Source organism: Anomaloglossus baeobatrachus, chromosome 12 (assembly GCF_048569485.1).
Source record: "Anomaloglossus baeobatrachus isolate aAnoBae1 chromosome 12, aAnoBae1.hap1, whole genome shotgun sequence".
Lineage (NCBI taxonomy): Eukaryota > Metazoa > Chordata > Amphibia > Anura > Aromobatidae > Anomaloglossus > Anomaloglossus baeobatrachus.
Window position 1 is genome coordinate 128699217 of NC_134364.1, and position 21085 is coordinate 128720301.

Below are 21085 nucleotides of genomic sequence, written 5' to 3' on the forward strand. Positions count from 1 at the left end.
GCAGCATTGATACAGCACTCCCCAAATCTCATAGGATAACATGGGGAGTGTCTGTATTTGCGTTAACTCGCGGATTTATCTGAAAAATCTAGAAAATCCGCAAGTTTTCCGCAGCAAAATCCGCAGTTCCTTTCTTCCGTGGGCACATGGCCTGTGAGCTTGGGTCTGCAATCCTATCAAATGCTTGAGATATTGAGAAGCAGGAAAACGCTTCACTTTGTGAATATGCTGAAAGATGTGGATTTCCCCAGAGGTTTTGAGCAGAATTATTATCCCCCCCACCCTGCAGCCATGTGCTGAATCACCATACATAGTGCAGCCTGCGAATGACCTGCACATAGACACCTCTGACCAGTGAGGACAGCGCAGGGTCATGCACATAAGGGAAGCAGAGGGTTAGTACATTGCAGAAGGGTACGTGCAATCATTTCTTACTACTCACACTGTATATACACCTTTAAGACATTCCTATCCTCGGGATAACAGGAAGTTTGAGAAGCCTGTGGCAGAAGGAGGAGGTGCAGACTGTGACAGCAGCTATAGGGGAGTTTCCTGCCGTCGGTTGTAGGGCGGTGCAGCGGCAGCAGAGGGCAGCACTGAGCCTTCAGCACATCATTTATTAATGCCGGGACATGAGACGATATCTTAATAATTTACCATTCAGAGACAATGGTGCCGTCAGTGGGTGCACGTTACAAGCTACAAATTAGTGGCACAAGCAGGACAACACTCACAAGCACAGGCCTGAAGAGCTAATAACCTCCTAATTAGCATACAGGTAAACCAGGTAATGAAACTCTGGACACAGCAGCTCACACTCTAAATCCAACCAGCGCACAATATAATATTAAATCTTTATTTCTATAGCGCCAACATTACAATCCACACGAGGAGACGCCAAACCAATGGTAATCAAGGTATATAACTGCATCATGGCTGTACAGTAGTGGTATAGCCCGCCTTCCAAGAGTATAACAGAACAGTAACATCTACGCGTATGTAAACGAAAATATTAATAAAAACATAGACCAATTATGGAGCTGGAAATGAAGACGGTGGCGAGCTGTAATCAGATCTACAACGTGACAATAGATTCAGAGATCAATGTCACCGACCGAGGGTGATGGATGAGCCGATGATATTGTGACGGGGTGTACAGCAGAGCAAGGAGAGACAACAGGCCGAGGATGATCCAACAGGTTTACTAACAGGAATACAAGAACAGCACACGATAAGTCCACGTAAAACAGATTCGGGGGCCCTTCCCGACAATCCTCGGACCGGATTACAAAGCAATCGTCCTTACAGTAGTCCAAAGAGTTCCACACAATCCCACGGGCCGCCACACAGGCCTAGCTCCGTCCGTGTCCACAGCCACACAGGCTGGAGCTCCTGCTCCCTTCAAGTTTCAGCTCACTCTGAAGTTACAAAAAGGGAAATGCATTGTCTGTGCTCCTTGACCAGCCCACCATGTTCAGGGGGTGGGGGGTCACACATCCTATCATCAATGGTTTGGTCCATCACAGGGCTCCGATATGTCTGCCAGCCACAGTAGATGAAGGGATCCCCTGCTGTGCAGAACAATGACTATTCCTTCACTGGCCAATTCAATTACAGATTAGATACACAACTCTGGAAAGAAGAGGACAGGCTATTTACATAATCACATTAGATGCCAAGACTACAATTGTATGAGAGAGACACATTGAGACCAGTAGCTCCCCCAAGGAAATACATGAATTACAACTAATACAACCAGGGAAATATGCATATCATGACATAGTATCACAGCATATACAGTGAGAGGGTAAATTACATCTTCACAATCCCTCCCCCTCCCAACTTGTGTACGTACTAGGGACCTCTACAGGTCACTGGTTAAGTACACACAGGCAGAGCGTTACTTACATGTGGCTTCATGCAGCCACGAATTGGCATCGTAGCTCTCCCACATCATTGCCCAGGAGAACAGCTGCAGGCAGACCACCCATCACCCCAACCACGCATCGCCTGACCCCAAAACCAAAGTTCAGATCCACAGTGGCTGTGGGAATAGTCCTCCATTGTCCACCAGCCAGTTCAATAACAATCCCAGGTCCTCTATGGATTGCCTCAGGCCGAACCACTCGGGGATCAGCCAGTGTGAGGAAAGCACCCGAGTCACAGAATCCAACAAGTCTCTGTCCATCCAGCACAACCTCCTGCAAGTGCTTACCTCGATGAGCAGAAGTCGTCATAACTGCGGGTCGCACCCCGTAAACTCCTGGTGGTGCAACATGGGCTGAGTCACTAGGCCAGTCCTCACATAGCGGTGCCACATCTTCCTCCATGGCGCTGGGCTGTAAATAATTAACAATCCGATTGGGCGCAGCATCAGTCTTCATTTGAACAGCTGGGCAGGAGACTTGCCGATGCCCTGGCTGTCCACATTGATAGCATCTGAGCTGGGTCTCCCTCCATCCAAGGCGTCCTCTTGGGTAAGGGGTAGGGGAACTTGGAGGCCGGCTCCCACCTGAAGGTGCTGTAGGGGTTTGAGGATGATTCCTCCATGGCCTGGCTGGGCATGAGGCCTGCAAATGCCCGGGATGCCTACAAACATAACACCAGCGCTCTGTTACTTCCTCTCCCCGGCGTATTCCAGAAAGTGCAGTAGAAGCAACTGGAGGCACATTAACACGGGTATCAACATGTGGTGGCTTAGAGGAACGGGGAACAATGGGGACAGAATAACTGGGGGCATCCGGTGTTGTGGAGCTGTTAGGCGTCTCTCCATCCTCCAACAGAACCCTCCACTGAGGCTTGATGGTGAGCACCTCATCAGCGAGAGCAGCAGCTTCCTCCACTGTCGCTGGTTTTCTCTCACGCACCCATTCCCGGATCTCAGCGGGGCACTGGGCAAAGAATTGTTCTTTTAGGATGACCTGCAGGAAGGTCTCCCAAGATAAGGCCTCCTCTGCCTCCAGCCAGCGATTACATATTTGTTTGAGTCTATGAGCATATATCTTAAAAGACACTTCCCCATCACAGGCTAAAGCACGGAACTGAGTCCTGTAAGTGTCTGGCGTTACAGCATAATGTTCTAGAATAGTCTGTTTAATCTCCGCATACTCACAGTTCCACCGAGGGTCCATAGCTCTATAGGCTGCAGCAGCTCCCCCCTCTAGGAGCCCAACCAGATGCCGGACACGCTCCCTGTCCGGGACTTCCATTAATCGACACTGATGCTCAAAGTCCTGGAAGAAGCCCTCAATGTCGCCTGCAGCCTCATTGAACGGCTTAAAGTCTTTGCGGGACACCCTGGGAAGTTCCCTCATGATGGGTGCTGGGGTTACAGTCTGTCTGGAACCTCTCGCGGCTTCCACAGCGAGCTGCTTATCCAGCAATGCCATCTCCTCCATCCTGCGCTCCTTCTCTTCAGCTCCACGCATGGCCTCCCTCTTATCTTCTATGGTGGCCTCATCTCCAAGCAGTGCCATCTTTTCCTTGTACCACACAACCCATTGACTTTTTTGGGTATTCACCTCCGGCTCCCGTCTTTGCTCCCCTTGCTGTGGAAATTGTTCCTCGGTGCCATCTTGCAGGCAAGCGTGTTCCAATGCCTCAATTAGTTGCTCCTTAGGAGAGTCCTTTGTAGCCGACACCTAATTCACGGGCCTTTGTTTGTAGACTCGCCACAGTCCAGTTCCTGTATCCTGAGGTTCTGGTTTCAGACGTCGATTGGCTGTTGTCCTCCATTTCTTCTGCTCTGATCCCGCCGCTGCCACCAGTTTGTGACGGGGTGTACAGCAGAGCAAGGAGAGACAACAGGCCGAGGATGATCCAACAGGTTTACTAACAGGAATACAAGAACAGCACACGATAAGTCCACGTAAAACAGATTCGGGGGCCCTTCCCGACAATCCTCGGACCGGATTACAAAGCAATCGTCCTTACAGTAGTCCAAAGAGTTCCACACAATCCCACGGGCCGCCACACAGGCCTAGCTCCGTCCGTGTCCACAGCCACACAGGCTGGAGCTCCTGCTCCCTTCAAGTTTCAGCTCACTCTGAAGTTACAAAAAGGGAAATGCATTGTCTGTGCTCCTTGACCAGCCCACCATGTTCAGGGGGTGGGGGTCACACATCCTATCATCAATGGTTTGGTCCATCACAGGGCTCCAATATGTCTGCCAGCCACAGTAGATGAAGGGATCCCCTGCTGTGCAGAACAATGACTATTCCTTCACTGGCCAATTCAATTACAGATTAGATACACAACTCTGGAAAGAAGAGGACAGGCTATTTACATAATCACATTAGATGCCAAGACTACAATTGTATGAGAGAGACACATTGAGACCAGTAGCTCCCCCAAGGAAATACATGAATTACAACTAATACAACCAGGGAAATATGCATATCATGACATAGTATCACAGCATATACAGTGAGAGGGTAAATTACATCTTCACAGATATCTCTACACACAGCCCAGGTATTAGATACAGCAGCTCAGCAGACAATGTCACACATAGTGGGTTTAGATGCATCAGCTTGCCATGCAGTATCACACAAGAGGCTTACAAAGTAAATAGGTCCAGAAATATTTGGACAGTGACACAAGTTTTGTCATTTCAGCTCTTTTCCAAAACAAAATGCAAAATTCAGAAACAATCAATATGGGCTTCACGAGCCGACTCTCAGCTTTAATTTGAGGGAATTCACATCCTAATTGGAGGAAGGGTTGGGGATTACAGCTCTTTAATATTTAGCTGCCTCTTTTTCAAGAGACCAAAAGTAATTAGACAAGTATCTCAAAAGCTCTTTAATGGGCTGCGAGGGGTATTCCCTAGGTAATGCATAATCAGTAATAGGTCTGGAGCTGATTCCAGGTGTGGTACATGCATTTGAAAGCTGTTATTACGAGGGGCTTCTGATAAGTCTTTGGCTTTACCCAGAAAGAAACGAGCTAGGATGATGAAACTTTCCATATTTCTTCCACACACTCTCCACTGATGACAACACACTTCTTATATTGGTATTCCATGTTCTGTAAGCCTAGCAAAAAGAAGGATTTTGGTTGTGCCTCAAACCAGGCATTTATAGCAGCCATGGCATCAGAAATGGTGTGAAATGTGGTACCCTGAGGTGTTTCTTCATGTTTGGAAACACATGATAGTCGGAGGGAGTTAGATCTGGTGAACAAGGTGGGTGGTCACCAGCTGAAGCCCGGCTCTGCCAGTTTTTCCGTGGTCACTTGTGCAGTGTGAGCGGAGGCGTTGTCTTGCAGGAACAAGATTCCTTTGGACAGCTTGCCGCACCTTTTGGCCTTCACAGCTGCCTTCAATTGGTCCAAAACTTCAATTTATCACCTTGCATTGATGGTGGAACCCTTTTCAATGTAGTCCACTAGCAGCATACCCTCCTTATCCCAGAACACAGACGCCATCACCTTGGTGGCTGATTTTTGCACCCTGAACTTCTTTGGACAAGGAGAACCACTGTACCTCTACTCTTTTGACTGCTCCTTGTTTTCAGGGTCGTACAAATAAATCCAGGTCTCATCCCTAGTGACCGGTCGATCCAGGAAGTTCTTCTCAGTCCGGAAAGGCTGACAAATGGAGCGGGAAGTTGTCACTCGCTGCTTCTCTGATCTGTGGTCAGACATTTGGGACCCACTTTGTAGATCGCTTCCTCATTTCCAAATGTTCATGGATAATGACACAAACACGTTCACGGGAAATCCCCATGACGTCTGCTATTGCTTTAGCTGAAATTCGTGGATTTTCCAGTATCAGGTTGTGCACAGCATCGACAATCTTCTCAACAACAAGAACCACTCTCAGGAGTCTAGGACGTTCCTCATCATTGGGGCTGAAGTGGCCCGATTTACATTTGGCGACCCAGTTCTTACCTGTGGAATATGAAGGGCACTGATCCCCCAATGTCTGCTACATATCACCATGAATATCCTTCACAGACTTTCCTTGCAGAAACAAGAATTTTATCCCTCTGCTCTCAGATGCTGTGAATATCGCATTAGACTCCACCATTTTGTTTTCCCGCGTGCGTAGAACACTGTTGCCATAAGCAACAAACACACAATTTTGAAAACATATATTAGGCACAAAAGGCTTTCATGTGATGTAACATTTGTTATCATAGAAACAAAAAAGATGCCAAAGACTTATCAGCAGCCCCTCGTAAGAACCTACATGTTGTTAAAAGAGCTCTCAATGAAAGAGAAACCGACCAGAATTAGCAAAAAAAGAAATCCATCAGAGACATAGCAGAAATGTTAGGAGCAGCCAGATCAACAGTCTGTCACATTCTGCCAATGGTCCAAAACATCCTATGAAAGCAAAGACGTTAAATATTTTGCAATGGCCGAGTCATCACCAGATCTTTGAGCTGCATTTCATATGATTATAGGGAACCTGTCACCACTTTTTTGGCCTATAAGCTGCGGTCACCACCAACCACCGTGCTCTTATATACAGCATTCTAGCATGCTGTATATAAGAGCCCAGGCCGGGGGCATAACATAAAAAACACTTTATAATACTCACCTAACGGTCGCTGCGGTGGGCCTTATGGGTGTCTCCGTTGTCCGGTGCTGGCGCCGCCTCTTTTGTCCGTCTTTGTGCTCCTTCTTCTCTAGCCGCTGTGCATGACGGGTCCGACGTCATCCACACTCACTGGCATTCAGGTCCTGAGCAGGGTAGATCAAAGAATTGTAGTGCGCCTGCGCAGGATCGGCGAGTGTGTATGACATAGACGCGTCATGCACCCAGGCTTCAGAAAGAGGACAAAGATGGCCGAAAGAGGAGGCGCCGGCACCAGACAACGGAGACGCCCATAAGGCCCACCGCAGCGACCGTTAGGAGAGTATTATAAAGTGTTTTTTATGTTATGCCCCCGGCCTGGGCTCTTATATACAGCATGTTAGAATGTTGTATATATGAGCCCGGTGGTGGTGGCCAAAGCTTATAGGCCAAAAAAGTGGTGACAGGTTCCCTTTAAGACAAAAATTAAGGCAGAAACCTCCACAAACAAGGAACAACTGAAGTCAGATGCAGTAAAGGCCGATAAAACATCACAAAGGAGGAAACCCAGTGTTTTATGACGTCCATGGCTTCCAGACTTCAGGTCATCATTGCCTGCAAAGGATTCCCTACAAAATATTAAAAATGAACATTGTAGTTATAGTAAAGTTACTTTGTCCAATTACTTTTGAGCCTCTGAAATGAGGATTTGTAGAAAAATGGTTGCAGTTCCTAAATGTTTCCCCGGATATTTTTTTTCAACCTCCATTAAGTAAACCTAAACATCTGAGCTTCAATTGCACCTCAGATGTTTCATTTTAAATAAAAATAATGGCATGCAGAAAACTAAAAAGGATACATGCAATGAATAAAAAAAATGTGTATAATATATATATATATATATATAAAAAAGAAGGATTTTTGTGTACTCACCGTAAAATCTCTTTCTCTGAGTCTTCATTGGGGGACACAGGACCATGGGTTATGCTGCTGTCACTAGGAGGCTGACACTAAGTAAACAGAAAAAGTTAGCTCCTCCCCAGCAGTATAACCCCTGAGCCGGAGGCGGGCTCAATCAGTTTAGTGCACAAGCAGTAGGAGGAGAATCAAACAATCCTGGATAAAACAAGTTAAAAACTATGACCAGTAATCGTGTGACTAGTGGCCTGGGGAAATGGCCACTGATGCAACCGACAGGTAATATATATAACCAATAACACAAGCAGGGTGGGTGCTGTGTCCCCCAATGAAGACTCAGAGAAAGAGATTTTACGGTGAGTACACAAAAATCCTTCTTTCTCTATCGTTTCATTGGGGGACACAGGACCATGGGACGTCCAAAAGCAGTCCCTGGGTGGGAAGAGAAACCATCACCGGAGACAGGAAGGCAACCGCTTCCCCCTGTCGGGCTCGCGCCAGACGTACAAGCACCTACGTTGTGACAGGTGTGCCACTGCCACCCGCAGACCTTACTCCAAGACTGGCCGCTGTCGAAGCCTGGGTGTGACCCTGGTAGAAACTAGTAAAGGTATGCCGACTAGATCGGGTGGCGGCCCAGGGAACCTGGACGGTCGACATCTGGAGTCCAATCGTCCAAAGGGTACCCCTTGCTCGGTAGCCCGTGGCGGAAGTCCGCCCTTCCAGCGAAAGTCTTCACCTATGGAGTAATGGATCCATGTGACAATTCTGGCCTCTGGCGCCGGCATGCGCCCCTTGGGAACGGGTGGCGTGGTGGACTGGGTGTCGGTGTAACCGAAAGGGGTGTCCTGCAGACATGTAAGACTGAGGGCTCGTACCAGTTCTGGAACGAACTAGGCCCCTTTCCGGCTGAGAGAGGAGACTAGAACCGAAAACCAAAAACTAAACACATCTTCTGGAAGGAATCAGCGAGCTGCCCTGGACAGGAACGAAGAGTTCTGGCCGGAGCCTCCCCTTGTCCTGCTGGAGGAGCTGGAAAACAAAAAAGGGGGGAAAGAGCGACAAGAGGGCTGTCCGCCCCGATGCTGTCTGTAACAACAAGATGTCCACGAGGAGCCCACCTAACAAAAACAGGTGGAGCCGGGCAAAAAAGGTTACCTTGAACGAACCCCTCACTGGAACAAGGACCCACGTTTTTAGCGAACGATGAAACAGCCGAGCCAGATGGACGCTTCTCTGAGCGAAGGCCCTGATTGGAGGACGGGAAGTGAAAAAACTCTGAACACACCGAAGCGAAACGGGCCGACACCTGGCCGAAACACGGACGCGCGAGAGGGCCGCATTCGGATCTGACTGGAAGAATGCCAGCAAGAAGGAGGGAAGATGTGGTCCTCACCCACCGGGAAGCTCTTTCCTAGTGGAAATAAATCCTGGAGGAAACTGGATTCCCGGCCCTCAATGTTGTCTGTAATCCTCTTGTCAACAGACCTGACCGAGGCAGAGCCCGGGATCCACTGGCGTGGCCGTCGAACTTGGGACTTTGAGTCCTGGTAGAAGAGAGGGGCCCCGACACGGAGAACTTGGCGGTCGGGAAGGAGCCCCGGGGCCTCCGTGAGGAGTTGAGTAGGCTATGCGAACTATGCTCGCCTGGGACACTCCAGAGGCATCGTTGCCTTGGTCCATCCTGAGAACCCTCGAGACCATGGGAAACTGCGGGAAGATGCAGGAGAACCTGAAAAGGCTACCCGACCGGTCGAGGGCGTCGTCACCTAGTCCAGAGCAGGTGGTACACTCGACGTACCATTGACTTGAAAGCTGGAACGGGAGAACAATAGGTCCACGACTGGAGGTCTTCCCTCGCCCGGGAACTGACTGGTGACTCCCCTGTTGAGGAGCCCTTTTCCTAAGGGAGGTCTTTCCTACCGAAAAAAATCGGCCGTCTAAAACGTCCATGCTAGGGATGTACTGCCGAGGTCAGCGAGTTAAGGGACCCGTCCCCGGGCAAGATTTTCTTGGCCTCTTCCCTTGCCATGAACTCTCTGCGTCTACCTGGTGGATGATGCACGTCGCCGCTGTGGCAAACCCCGACCCAGAGAAGAAATTGAAGCCGTGCTAACAGGATGGCTCTGGCTTCCGGAATATTGAAGGGGAGACAACGCTCTAGGGCTGTCCCTCGGGACCGTGCCGAGGAATGGTGGGGGCAGCCTACCCTAGCACGGGAGACTGGTGACGGTTGATAATATCCTCCAGAGGAGGGAAGGGAAGCTTCCCAAGGGACGGTTTCGAAGACTGGTCCGCTATGAGGAGATTGGCGGATCACCCGCGAAGACGGAACCCTCTTTGTCTCCGATCTTCAGTGTGGTCCACTGGAGAGTAAGGGATGAATCTGGTACGTGCACCGTCGCTATCACCGCCACAGACTGCCGAGGGCTCGCATAGCCAAAACGGGAGCGGGTGGCAAGGGTACGCGGGACTCTGTGCCAGGAAGGAAAAAACTATTCCTGCGTGAGGAGTAGCTACCCCTGAACGGGCTCGAAAAAAAAACGTGCCCAAGGGATGATGGACCGAGCCGGGGTCTGGTAGGACTCCTTCCGGTATCTCAGCTGCGCTAGTAGCGAAAAGTGAATATGACGGTCTAAACCCCAAGCAAGGATCCTTGAAGGGAGAACTCTGGGCCTCCCGGCCGTACTTGGGCGTAGAGAACCTAGCAGCCCTGTAGAGTAGGGTGCGCAGGGACAGTGATCCCTGCAAGCGCTCTGATAAAAAACTGGAACGGTCCACTGCCACTCAAGGTGGAGGGGCTGTTGGAGGGATAGAGGCTTCCTGACGGGTGCGGCGTGAACGGGCTGGGAAATAGTGTGAGGGGACGATCCTGATGCATCTGGGTCGATGCAGGGAAAAGGATGAATCCTTCCCTTACGTAGTCTAGGGTAGAGAAGTACTCTACTCTGACGTAGCCAAGTGGGGCCACTGGACTCGCCTATCTTCAGAGTGGCGTTCCCTAAAGTCGGAAGGGAAGTCAGTGACCTCCTAGATGTCAAATCTGCGTTCCTGATCCCGAGTCAGAGGTCTCGACAGGTGGACACACTGATGGTAGAGGCTCAGGCCGAGCAGTAGGCAGGCCCCAGGTATGTGAAGAGAGGGTACTCACTGAAGATGATAACCAGTCCTGGGACGGGATAGGTGGAACTTGGTCCGCTGCGTATGGAGTCCGCTGATTCTCTGAGGGACGCCACGTTCGGGACGAGAAACCCGGAGGAACACAGGCGGGTCGACCACAGGGTGGGGTGCCCCTTCCTTTTGGAGCCCCTTTTTATAAGGGGTAATGACAATAAAAGGACTTACCATTGGTAGAAATCGAGGCCTGGGATTATCCGTGCTAACACAGTCACACGGCGAACTGTATTCCACTGAAACCGAAGGGGCCTGCCGTCTTCGTCTCTGCAAGGTGACTGCCCCCTCTCTCCAGAGCCCTTCGGGGGAATGATAATGCCAAAAACACACGACTTACCGGTGGTAAACGGCGTGTCTGGTAGATGTCTGTAATCAATCCAAGACTCCAGTGTAGCCTGGCCATACTTTCCGAAAACCCCTTTGGAGAAGGGAAAAAAGACAATGACATGGCTTACCGCAGGCAAACGTCGTGTCTGGTAGTTGTCCGTGAACACGCGGTAACTCGGCGAACTCTGGATGTCCCCCGAGCACATCAAGGGTCTGCTCCCAACGCCCTAAAGGAGACCTGGGTGCACGGAGAGAAGAGGGGCTGTCCGTAGCCTTACGGCTTGACTCACCGTTTCTAGCATACTAATGCGTCCTGCGCCAAAACATCTAGGTCCTGCTCGGAGTCCAGCGGAGATGGAAAGCCTGGGCCAACACCCGAGAGGTCGTAAGACTACCGTAGGAAGGGCAGTCTGGACCTGGGGAATAAGGTGGAAAACTGGGGGGCCACGAAAGACGAGACCTGGCAGGTCCGCTTCCAGCCTAGGAAAAAGGTCCCTGGTACGGGACTTGTCTCCCCGAGGGAATGGCGCCGTCTTGTGGATGGCATGACCAAGCGTCGGCGGGGGACGCAGCGCATGCGCACGAACCCGAGGGACGTCAGCGAGGGAATATATGGCCTGAGACAGGGCGTTAACCAGCCGGCAGGGGCGAGACACAGGGGCGTGCGGTGCCAGGGGCTGCGGTAGCTGTCAACACTAATCTGCCATTATGTGCGGGAAATTACCATTAAGGGAACCGCAAACTTGAGCTACCGGTCCCAAATAATTAAAAAACTCAGCTCTGAGAGCTCTTAGACTAACCCTATTGGGATGTGTCCTGATGCAAAAAACCCGAAAAAAGTACCTGAAGAGGTTAATGTATAATGTACAAAACGCAAGCCCTGATAAAAAACCCCACTGTATTTAATCATCATGGAAACTAGGGTTTATCTTCCCCTGATATACGGGCTGCTGCAGCGTCAGTAAACCGCATACCAGGAGTTTGCCATAATCACTTTTTTTTTTTTTTTTTTTAATGAACGCTGAGGAGGCTGGAGGTGGGCCCAGGAGAGCGGGAAAACGCAACCACCGCCCCCACTGTGATGCCTGGGGCTGAGCGGAGGGCGGAGACGGAGCGGCCGGCGGCCAATAGCGATGCGGCGGGGGGCGGGCCTGGGACGCCGGAGACAGGGCCGAAGCCGGGGCCTAAATTTTGAGGCAGCCGGCGCAGGGGAAAACAGAGACCGGCGGATCCACCCGCAGGAGCGGCGGCACGGCAGCGACGAGCACCGCAGGCGCGGAGAAGGACTCCATCGCCGGATGGAGACGCGGCCGGGGCGCCCGGTGAGTAGGCCCGGACCGGGGCCTAAATTTGAAACCGCCGGCGCAGGGGAAGGTAGAGACCGGGGGTCCTACCTGCGGGAGCGGCGGCGCGGCAGCGATGTCCGGGCACCGGCCGAGCCCTGCCTGTGTGGACTCCAGCGCCGGGTGGGGGCGAGGCCGGGGTGCTCGGTGAGTAGGCCCAGACCGGGGCCTATATCTTGTAGCCGCCCGGGAGAAGGGAGGGTGAGTGTCCTACCTGGTCGGCGGCGCCGCATCTGGCAGTGTGCAGGCGTGGAGCTCTGCACCTGTGTCCGCTCCGCACACCGGAGGGCTGGCTGCGGGCCGCAGAAGAGAATGAGGCAGGCAGACAGGCAGGAAGATGGACGCTGGTGGGGGCAGGGAGCCCCCTTAGTGAGGCAGCGCTGCGGGCCCGATATCATCCAAACGCGCTGCGAGGTCCAGTCCCTGCTGTATGCCCCTTGCACCCTTTGGAGTGATACCGCAGGGTGAATAGGGGGTGCCCAGGAAGGATTAGCCCCGCGTGCCAACCCGGGAGTGGTACCGTGGAATTGGACGGGGGAGAGGGCCCGACGAAACAAGCTTCTGCTACCCAGGGGAGTGGTACCCACACGGGCTGCGAGAGCTGAGGTAGAGAAAACGATACCTGCAGAAAAAGAGAAAACCAACAGATGAGAGCGACGAGCGTCGCCGAGAGAAAAAAGAAAAAATATACGCAAAAAAACAAGTGGCTGAAGGGGGCCCAGTCGGCCCACATCAGCCTCCTACGACACTAAGCAAAAAACTGATTGAGCCCGCCTCCGGCTCAGGGGTTATACTGCTGGGGAGGAGCTAACTTTTTCTGTTTACTTAGTGTCAGCCTCCTAGTGACAGCAGCATAACCCATGGTCCTGTGTCCCCCAATGAAACGATAGAGAAAATCATATGTGTCCGGTTTATGTGCAAATGATCAATAAACATGCATAAGAACAGGCCACCAATCACCAATGAATGAGCAAGCCACTTGTTAGTCGCATTATTGAAATGTTCATACTTGTAAAAAAATCATGCTGTAGAAAGATTGTTCTTCTCTATATAGTTTTGTGATATTGTAACAGCCTTGTACTGAACCTTCATAAGCAGGTACTGGGGGACACTATGTGCACATGGCTAAATAACTGGTTGAGGGACAAGAAACACTACAGTAGTTGTAAATGATATATTCTCTAAATAAGCTTAAGTTAGCAGTGGGAGCCACAAGGATCAGTGCTGGGAACAAAGGAGGGCACAAGGATCAGTGCTGGGAACAAGGATCTATGCTGGGAACAAAGGAGGGCACAAGGATCAGTGCTGGGAACAAGGATCTGTGCTGGGAACAAAGGAGGGCACAAGGATCAGTGCTGGGAACAAGGATCTGTGCTGGGAACAAAGGAGGGCACAAGGATCAGTGCTGGGAACAAGGATCTGTGCTGGGAACAAAGGAGGGCACAAGGATCAGTGCTGGGAACAAGGATCTGTGCTGGGAACAAAGGAGGGCACAAGGATCAGTGCTGGGAACAAGGATCTGTGCTGGGAACAAAGGAGGGCACAAGGATCAGTGCTGGGAACAAGGATCAGTGCTGGGAACAAAGGAGGGCACAAGGATCAGTGCTGGGAACAAAGGAGGGCACAAGGATCAGTGCTGGGAACAAGGATCTGTGCTGGGAACAAAGGAGGGCACAAGGATCTGTGCTGGGAACAAAGGAGGGCACAAGGATCAGTGCTGGGAACAAAGGAGGGCACAAGGATCAGTGCTGGGAACAAAGGAGGGCACAAGGATCTGTGCTGAGAGCAGTGGAGAGCAGAGGAATCTGTACTTAGGATTAGTGGGATACTGCAAATATCAATATTAAAAAAGGACACTTGGAGTGAATTTCTATATTTAATGATTAAAAAAAACTTTATACTGTATATAGCAATTACGGTAAGTCCAAGTGTTCTCAGTTCTTCTATCTTATGGAGTTTCTTTTTGGGCCATTGTTCATGCCAGGTTTTTTGTTCAATTGGCCTTTGGTTAAATATATTTCATGGATCCCATTTTTGTGAAGCATCAATATTAAGACCAATTCTTTTTAATATCATTATTCAAACATATTTGGACGATATTGATTGTAAAGTGTCAGTCTTTGCTGAAGACAAAAACAAAAACTTTTGTTGTACTGATCTTGACTGCATTATAGAACCATCTAGATAAGATAATTGGCTTTGGCAAAAACATGACAGATGAAAATGTTAATAAATGCAAAGCATCTAGATCGCAGTAATCCTTTTGATGCATATTAATTAACATACTCGAAATTGCAGAACAGTTCTTGGGTATTTAACAAGTAAGTTAGGCCCCTTTCACACATCAGTTTTTTGGCCATCAGTCACAATCCGTCGAATTCTGAAAAAAACTGATCCAGCGACTGATGTCGCTGGATCTGTTTTTTTCTCATTGACTTGTATTAGCGACGGATGGCCTCACTTTTCAACTGTCATTCGACGGATCCGTCGAAAAAATGTGTGTCAGGTGGACGGAGGCGGCGTCCACAGCAATGTTTTTTGTGTATGTCGAAAAAACAGACGGCGACGGATGCGTCCCCACCTGTTGTTTGGTGGAGTGGTGGATTCCGTTTTTTTAACTGAGTATGCTCCAATGTCAGTATATAACGTAGATTACACCCCACGTGTCATTCTCAGTGCTGTGATTGGTTTTTAGTAGCCAATAACGTTTGGGAGCCACCCCCTTTAAAAAAATGGATCCATCAAAAAACGGATGACAAACTGATGTGACGGATCCGTCAAAAAACGGATGCGTTGAGCTGACAGATTGTGACTGATGGCAAAAAACTGATGTGTGAAACAGGCCTTAAGCAAGCAGTACTTTATGTCCAGCAGCTACAAAAAGCAAGCAAGATTTAGATTTCCTGTGATCACAATGTATTACCCCTCTATAAATCACATGTAAAAGCCAAATCTAGAATATGGGATAGAGATTTGGGCTCCACATATTAAGCGCACCAATCACCAGGATTTTCCTATATAACCTAAAGCCAGTGCTATACTGGCACTATTATTCTGATGCGATGCATACCTTTAGTTGTCAACTAGGATGTATAGGTTTTGAAACACAAGCAAGTAAAGTTTGTAAAATCAGCAGCTTGTTGAGTGACAGCAGCTGCAGCAGCTGATATCTGGAGCAAGTATTCATAATGATTCCCTCCCTCTGTTGCTTATCCTAATTCTATTATACAATCGTTTTACTTTGTGACTAAAAGGACCTGTGCAGATGTCATACAGATAAGATCAGAATGGGCGTGGGCTCAGCCAACATAGCTTATAACAGGTTCTGGTCACATGGGAATGACATCAGCACAGGTCCTTCTAGTCACAAAGTAAAACAATTGTATAAAAGAATTAGCATAAGCAACAGGGGGAGGGATAACTATGAATACCCCCCCAGATATCAGCTGCTGCTGTCACTCAACAAGCTGCTGATTTTACAAGCTTTACTTGCTTGTGTTTCAAAACCCTTTACATCCTAGCTGACCACTACAGGTATGCATAGAATCAGCCTGATAGTGCCAGTATAACACTGGCTTTAGGTTATATAGTAAAATCATGGTGATTGGTGCGCTTTTAAAGAAGATATTGGAAAGTTAGTCAGTTCCAAGGCAGCAACTAGATTATTACCAGGATGTAACATCTCTCTTAAAATGAAGTTAGAAAAGTTACGCTTGGTTAACTCATTAAAAAAAAAGACGCCTCCGAGATCTGTGTGATCAATGGTCTGGCATGTGATTTATTCTTTTCAAAGACCAGGGGAAATTCATTACATGTGTTGGAAAGGCAATTCTGGCAGCTAAATGGGAATCTTCCTGGTTTTGCAGCTTGGTGAATACATCACTTAGGGGTGCTTCACACATAGCGAGATCGCTACCGAAATCGCTGCTACGTCACGTTTTTGGTGACGCAACAGTGACCTCATTAGCGATCTCGCTGTGTGTGACACTGAGCAGCGATCTGGCCCCTGCTGTTAGATTGCTGCTCGTTACACACAGCCCTGGTTCGTTTTCTTCAAAGGCGCTCTCCCGCTGTGACGCACACATCGCTGTGTGTGACAGCGAGAGAACGACGAAATGAAGCGAGCAGGGAGCAGGAGCCAGCTTCTGGCAGCTGCGGTAAGCTGTAACCAAGGTAAACATCGGGTAACCAAGGGAAGCCCTTTCCCTGGTTACCCGATATTTACCTTCGTTACCAGCGTCCGCCGCTCTCACTGCCAGTGCCGGCTCCGGCTCTCTGCACATGTAGCTGCAGTACACATTAGGTAATTAACCCGATGTGTACTGTAGCTAGGAGAGCAAGGAGCCAGCGCTAAGCAGTGTGCGCGGCTACCTGCTCTCTGCACATGTAGCTGCAGTAGACATCGGGTTAATTAACCCGATGTGCACTGTAGCTAGGAGAGCAAGGAGCCAGCGCTAAGCAGTGTGCGCGGCTCCCTGCTCTCTGCACATGTAGCTGCAGTACACATCGGGTTAATTAACCCGATGTGTACTGTAGCTAGGAGAGCAAGGAGCCAGCGCTAAGCAGTGTGCGCGGATCCCTGCTCTCTGCACATGTAGCGACGTTATGATCGCTGCTGCGTCGCTGTGTTTGACAGCTAAGCAGCGATCATAACAGCGACTTACAAGGTCGCTGTTACGTCACAGAAAATGGTGACGTAACAGCGACGTCGTTGTCACTATGTGTGAACCCAGCCTTACTCTAGCTCACTTTAGGTTTGGCTCTGCTATAAAATCGCATGGTTGATTTATTATATTTATCTCACTTTGATGTGGTCTTGGTTTACTACTATAATTGAGGGTGACTAAGGCCCTTGTAAAGGATTGTTTGTGAAGCAATATCACCATCTGGTATTCCATTGGAAGGTAAGTGGTAATACGATACAGATCTACACATTATCAGTGATAATTTATCACCCAAATTCCCTGCTGAGGTCTACAGCTGCTAATTGCAATTACTAAACCTTGCAGTCATGTGACCAGCAGCTCTTTTCTTATACACATATGTAGGGTCTAGTTTCATTGGTCTCCAGGGTGATGCATCTGAGGTCCTTGGTGACATATGGAAATGTGACTAGTGATACCGGAGAGGAACTAGAGTCATTGTTTGACATGTAATGAATCCAGTGGAGGGAGGAGATGAAAAGGAGACTGGCACTGGGACAACAGACCAGTCTACTCAACCTGCCGTGGAGGAGTCATATCTGCTGTTGAGAGGTCATAGTCCGGTGAGATTCCTCAAGTTATACCCTACCACCCCTGTCTACCTCTGCATGAAGATTTTCTTCTCAAATCTATTATCTGAGATGTTCCAATAGCTCGTTCTCTCTGACATCTTATTCTTACATTTCATATGCCTATCCTTTACTAAGTGAGTCCATCTCTTACACCACATCCCATATAGAAACAAAATTAGTAATCATCCTCCTAGACATAACTCAACTTTATGTAGTGGTTGGTAAATTGCTTGTTTGGGTAACATCTATTTCTATGGACAATCCCCCTCATAGACATGCTCAGCTCGGATGAGCATACGTGTTTAAATAGGAAGAGAGGAGTAACCAGATGCCAGACCCCTAGTGCAGTAGCATATCTCCCTTGATCAGGCATACTCATATTCAACATGCCAAACCTGTCTTCCTCCCCGCCCCCCAATATCTGCTGTTGTGGAGGAGTCAAGACATTCTGTACACATTATAAGTTCCTCCAAAAATATCCAGTTTGGTTGACATTCGCCTAATGACCACCTTTACTCTCAAACAACAGATCATTTTAATCTCTTACCGATATTTTCTCTTATACTGTTTACCAAAACATTTTCTTTTATTGACAAGGTTCTTCCACCCGACACTCAGCATATGTCGTCTTATTTATATTGCTAAGTCACACCATGTACCACGACCTTTCCTTCGGCACCATGAATTTCCTCTCCCACCTCAAGACATTCTTAATGATTATCCATTTTCCTTCTCAGAAATCCTTAGCGCTTTTCCATCTTTAACACTAGAACTACTGAGGTAGTCATTTTGACTACTTTGCACTATGTATTTCTATATAGGTGTCACGAGTCCAGTAGTTCTAGTGTTAAAGGGAACCAAACATCAGGATTTTGGTATATAAGATAAAGCCAGTGCAGTACTGGCACTATCAGGCACAGGTTGTCCATACCATTAGTGGGCAGCTCAGATGTTTAGGCTGTGAAATCCAAGTTTATGAAGTTTGAAAATTCATCCACTGTTTGATTGACGTGTGCACTTCTCCAGATAATATCCGGGCGGGTTATGCACATGATTCCCGCCCTCCCCCAACCCCCCCCCGCCTGCTCCTTCCTCTCTCTGGCTGTATGCAAATTTCTCTATTCAGAAACAAGGTGTCGGAGTTGGCACCTGCGCATAGCGCTTATCTCCGGCGCCATGTTTTTGAAGCCCGCATTACCTAGTTTTGTGCCTGAAAGGGCGGCGCATGCGCCCTCGCTTCTTCAGATCTCATTATGACCGCGGGAGCGCGCATGGTCACAACAGGACTGGAGAACAGCTGATCTTACCCCGATTAGCTGCAGCAGACGATATCGTAGCTGCAGCTAATCGGGGTAAGATCAGCTATTCTCCCGCGATCATAACGGGATCTGAAGAAGCAAAGGCGCATACGCCGCCCTCTCAGGCACAAAACTGGGTATTGCAGACTTCAAAAACATGGCGCCGGACATAAGCGCTATGCGCAAGCGCCAACTCCGATGCCGTGTTTCTAAATAGAGAAATTTGCATACAGCCAGAGAGAGTGAGGAAAAGGTGAAGGGGGGGGGATCATTTGCATAACCCACCCGGATATTTCCTGGAGGAGGGCACACGTCAGTCAAAAAGTGGATGAATTTTCAAACTTCAAAAAATTGGATTTCACAGCCCAAACATCTGAGCTGCCCACTAATGGTATGTACAGCCTGTGCCTGCTAGTGCCAGTACTGAACTGGTTTTACCTTATATAACAAAATCCTGATGTTTAGTTCCCTTTAATCTCACCTACTTTAGTTTTTATACTGTTCTGCAACAATGTTCTCTTTTCTTCATTTCTTCACAGTGTGTGCAGTTCATCAACCAGAACACTTCAGAGATGTCTTCACAACTTGAAGGAGCCATGGAGACCCTTATCAATGTTTTCCACACATATTCTGCCCGGGAAGGTGATAAGTTCAAGTTGAGTCGAAGAGAGCTGAAGGATCTACTACAGAATGAACTTGGCGAGTATCTGGAGGTAGGAGAAAACTGATCTTCATGTGTGGAATGCCCTTTAGTAGGATCACGTTGGTTGATATCGGCCAAAGGAAATGTAATTTCCTGGCTACTTCATGGGGAGGGGGGTGGTTTAGTAGTGTCAGAAAGCCTATACACCAATAAAGAAGGCATACCTATGGTTTCACTAGATTTGCTTGTTTATATAGTTTTCTTTCTTTTATATTGTTCATGACAAAAAAAAAATCACTCACTCATTCTGTAAGCTGGAAGTATTTGAGACCATGTTCCTTTTAATACAAGTGAAGCTAATCACATCCGTACACAACTAATCACCTACATTATGACAATTATCATTTTCTTATCTCTTCTCTGTTTTCTTATAGACTCAGAAAGATGCAGGCACGGTGGATAAGATCATGAAGGAATTAGATGAGAATGGAGACGGGGAGGTGGACTTTCAAGAGTTTGTCATTTTGGTGGCATCTTTGACTGTAGCATGTAACACCTTCTTCTGTGAGAGCAGCTGAACCTCCTGAAATTAACCACTTGTAGTAGTAGATGTACAAATGTTTGTGTCTGATTAAAATTGAGAAGCAAGTTCCACATATGTTTTGTGTCTTTGTTCTACAAAATACATCATCTTATCTTGGGTATATTACTATGATCTGGGGTCCACACAATTCATCAGATAGACATCATAGTGTCACAGATTCTTAACCTGGCCATAGCCTACTATGGATGACCGAAAAAGGTTCAAAGAACCATAGATTTGTTGAAAACGTTCTTCCAAATTTTTTTTCCGGTTGTTGTAGTTGAGAAGACATGTATTTTTAAATATTGATCTGCAGTCCATCAATGAAGACCCAGACCAGGTAATTTTGTGTAAGCGGTCATCTTTATATTTGATGCTCTTGTCCAAGACTATGACCATTAAGCAATAACAATGTCATTCTGAAAATGGCCTCTTAAATTCACAATTCTAGCTTTGGTCAAAAGGTATCTCCTGAGCCTCAAAGTTTTTGTTGTCTTTATATGAACATAGGAAACTGATGTAGATGTTAAAGACTTTAAAAAATTAGGTCCAGGAAGTTGTTTTAGTTGCAAAGACACAGGTTTGGTTCACCAAGAAATAAACCCAAAGCTTTTGGGGTTCCACTTAAAGGTAAAAAAGTACTGAAATCTTCTAATTTCCAGAGTCAACCGTATGGGATCCTCAAGTGTGGCCCTTACCTCAAACTAATATACCCAGGTTTTGTGTTCTCTTTCACCGTTATACACTTCTGTAATCATCCCATATATACCTGAATTAAGTACAAAGATAATACGCATCTAAAGAACAAAACCAAATTCCAGAGTATAGAAATCTTTAGAAATAATATGTTCCTCCACACTTCCTGTAGGGATATTTTTTTTCTTTAGCAATCACAAGTACTGGAATCTATAGATAGGCATATAAATATCTATATCACCAACACTAACTACTGTCATTTGTTTTTCTATCACCATATTCTGAAAGTTGAATGTTTAACCTTT

General features: G+C 48.0%; 2 protein-coding genes across 5 annotated transcripts in view; one reads left to right on the forward strand and one right to left on the reverse strand.

Moving 5' to 3' along the window:
- The window catches only part of S100A1 (S100 calcium binding protein A1), a 71932-nt gene extending 51762 nt beyond the window's left edge, over window positions 1–20170 (forward strand). Inside the window, exons 2-4 of one of the 3 annotated variants that reach the window (XM_075330018.1) lie at window positions 17334–17551; window positions 19398–19571; window positions 19936–20170. In XM_075330018.1, the coding sequence (XP_075186133.1) occupies window positions 17441–17551; window positions 19398–19571; window positions 19936–20079 (429 nt within the window). In that variant the 5' untranslated portion in view covers window positions 17334–17440 and the 3' untranslated portion in view covers window positions 20080–20170. The remainder of the gene's footprint in view (window positions 1–17333; window positions 17552–19397; window positions 19572–19935) is intronic. The other 2 variants (XM_075330020.1, XM_075330019.1) reach the window with 2 other exon arrangements.
- LOC142257802 (protein S100-A13-like) overlaps window positions 1–21085 on the reverse strand; it is a 70892-nt gene that overhangs the window by 3460 nt on the left and 46347 nt on the right. The window contains exon 1 of one of the 2 annotated variants that reach the window (XM_075330021.1): window positions 443–526. The exons of the other annotated variant lie outside the window; for it this stretch is intronic. The gene's annotated coding sequence lies outside the window, so the exon portion shown is untranslated. Of the gene's footprint in view, window positions 1–442; window positions 527–21085 lie in introns of those variants that run through there. 2 annotated transcript variants of the gene reach the window in all.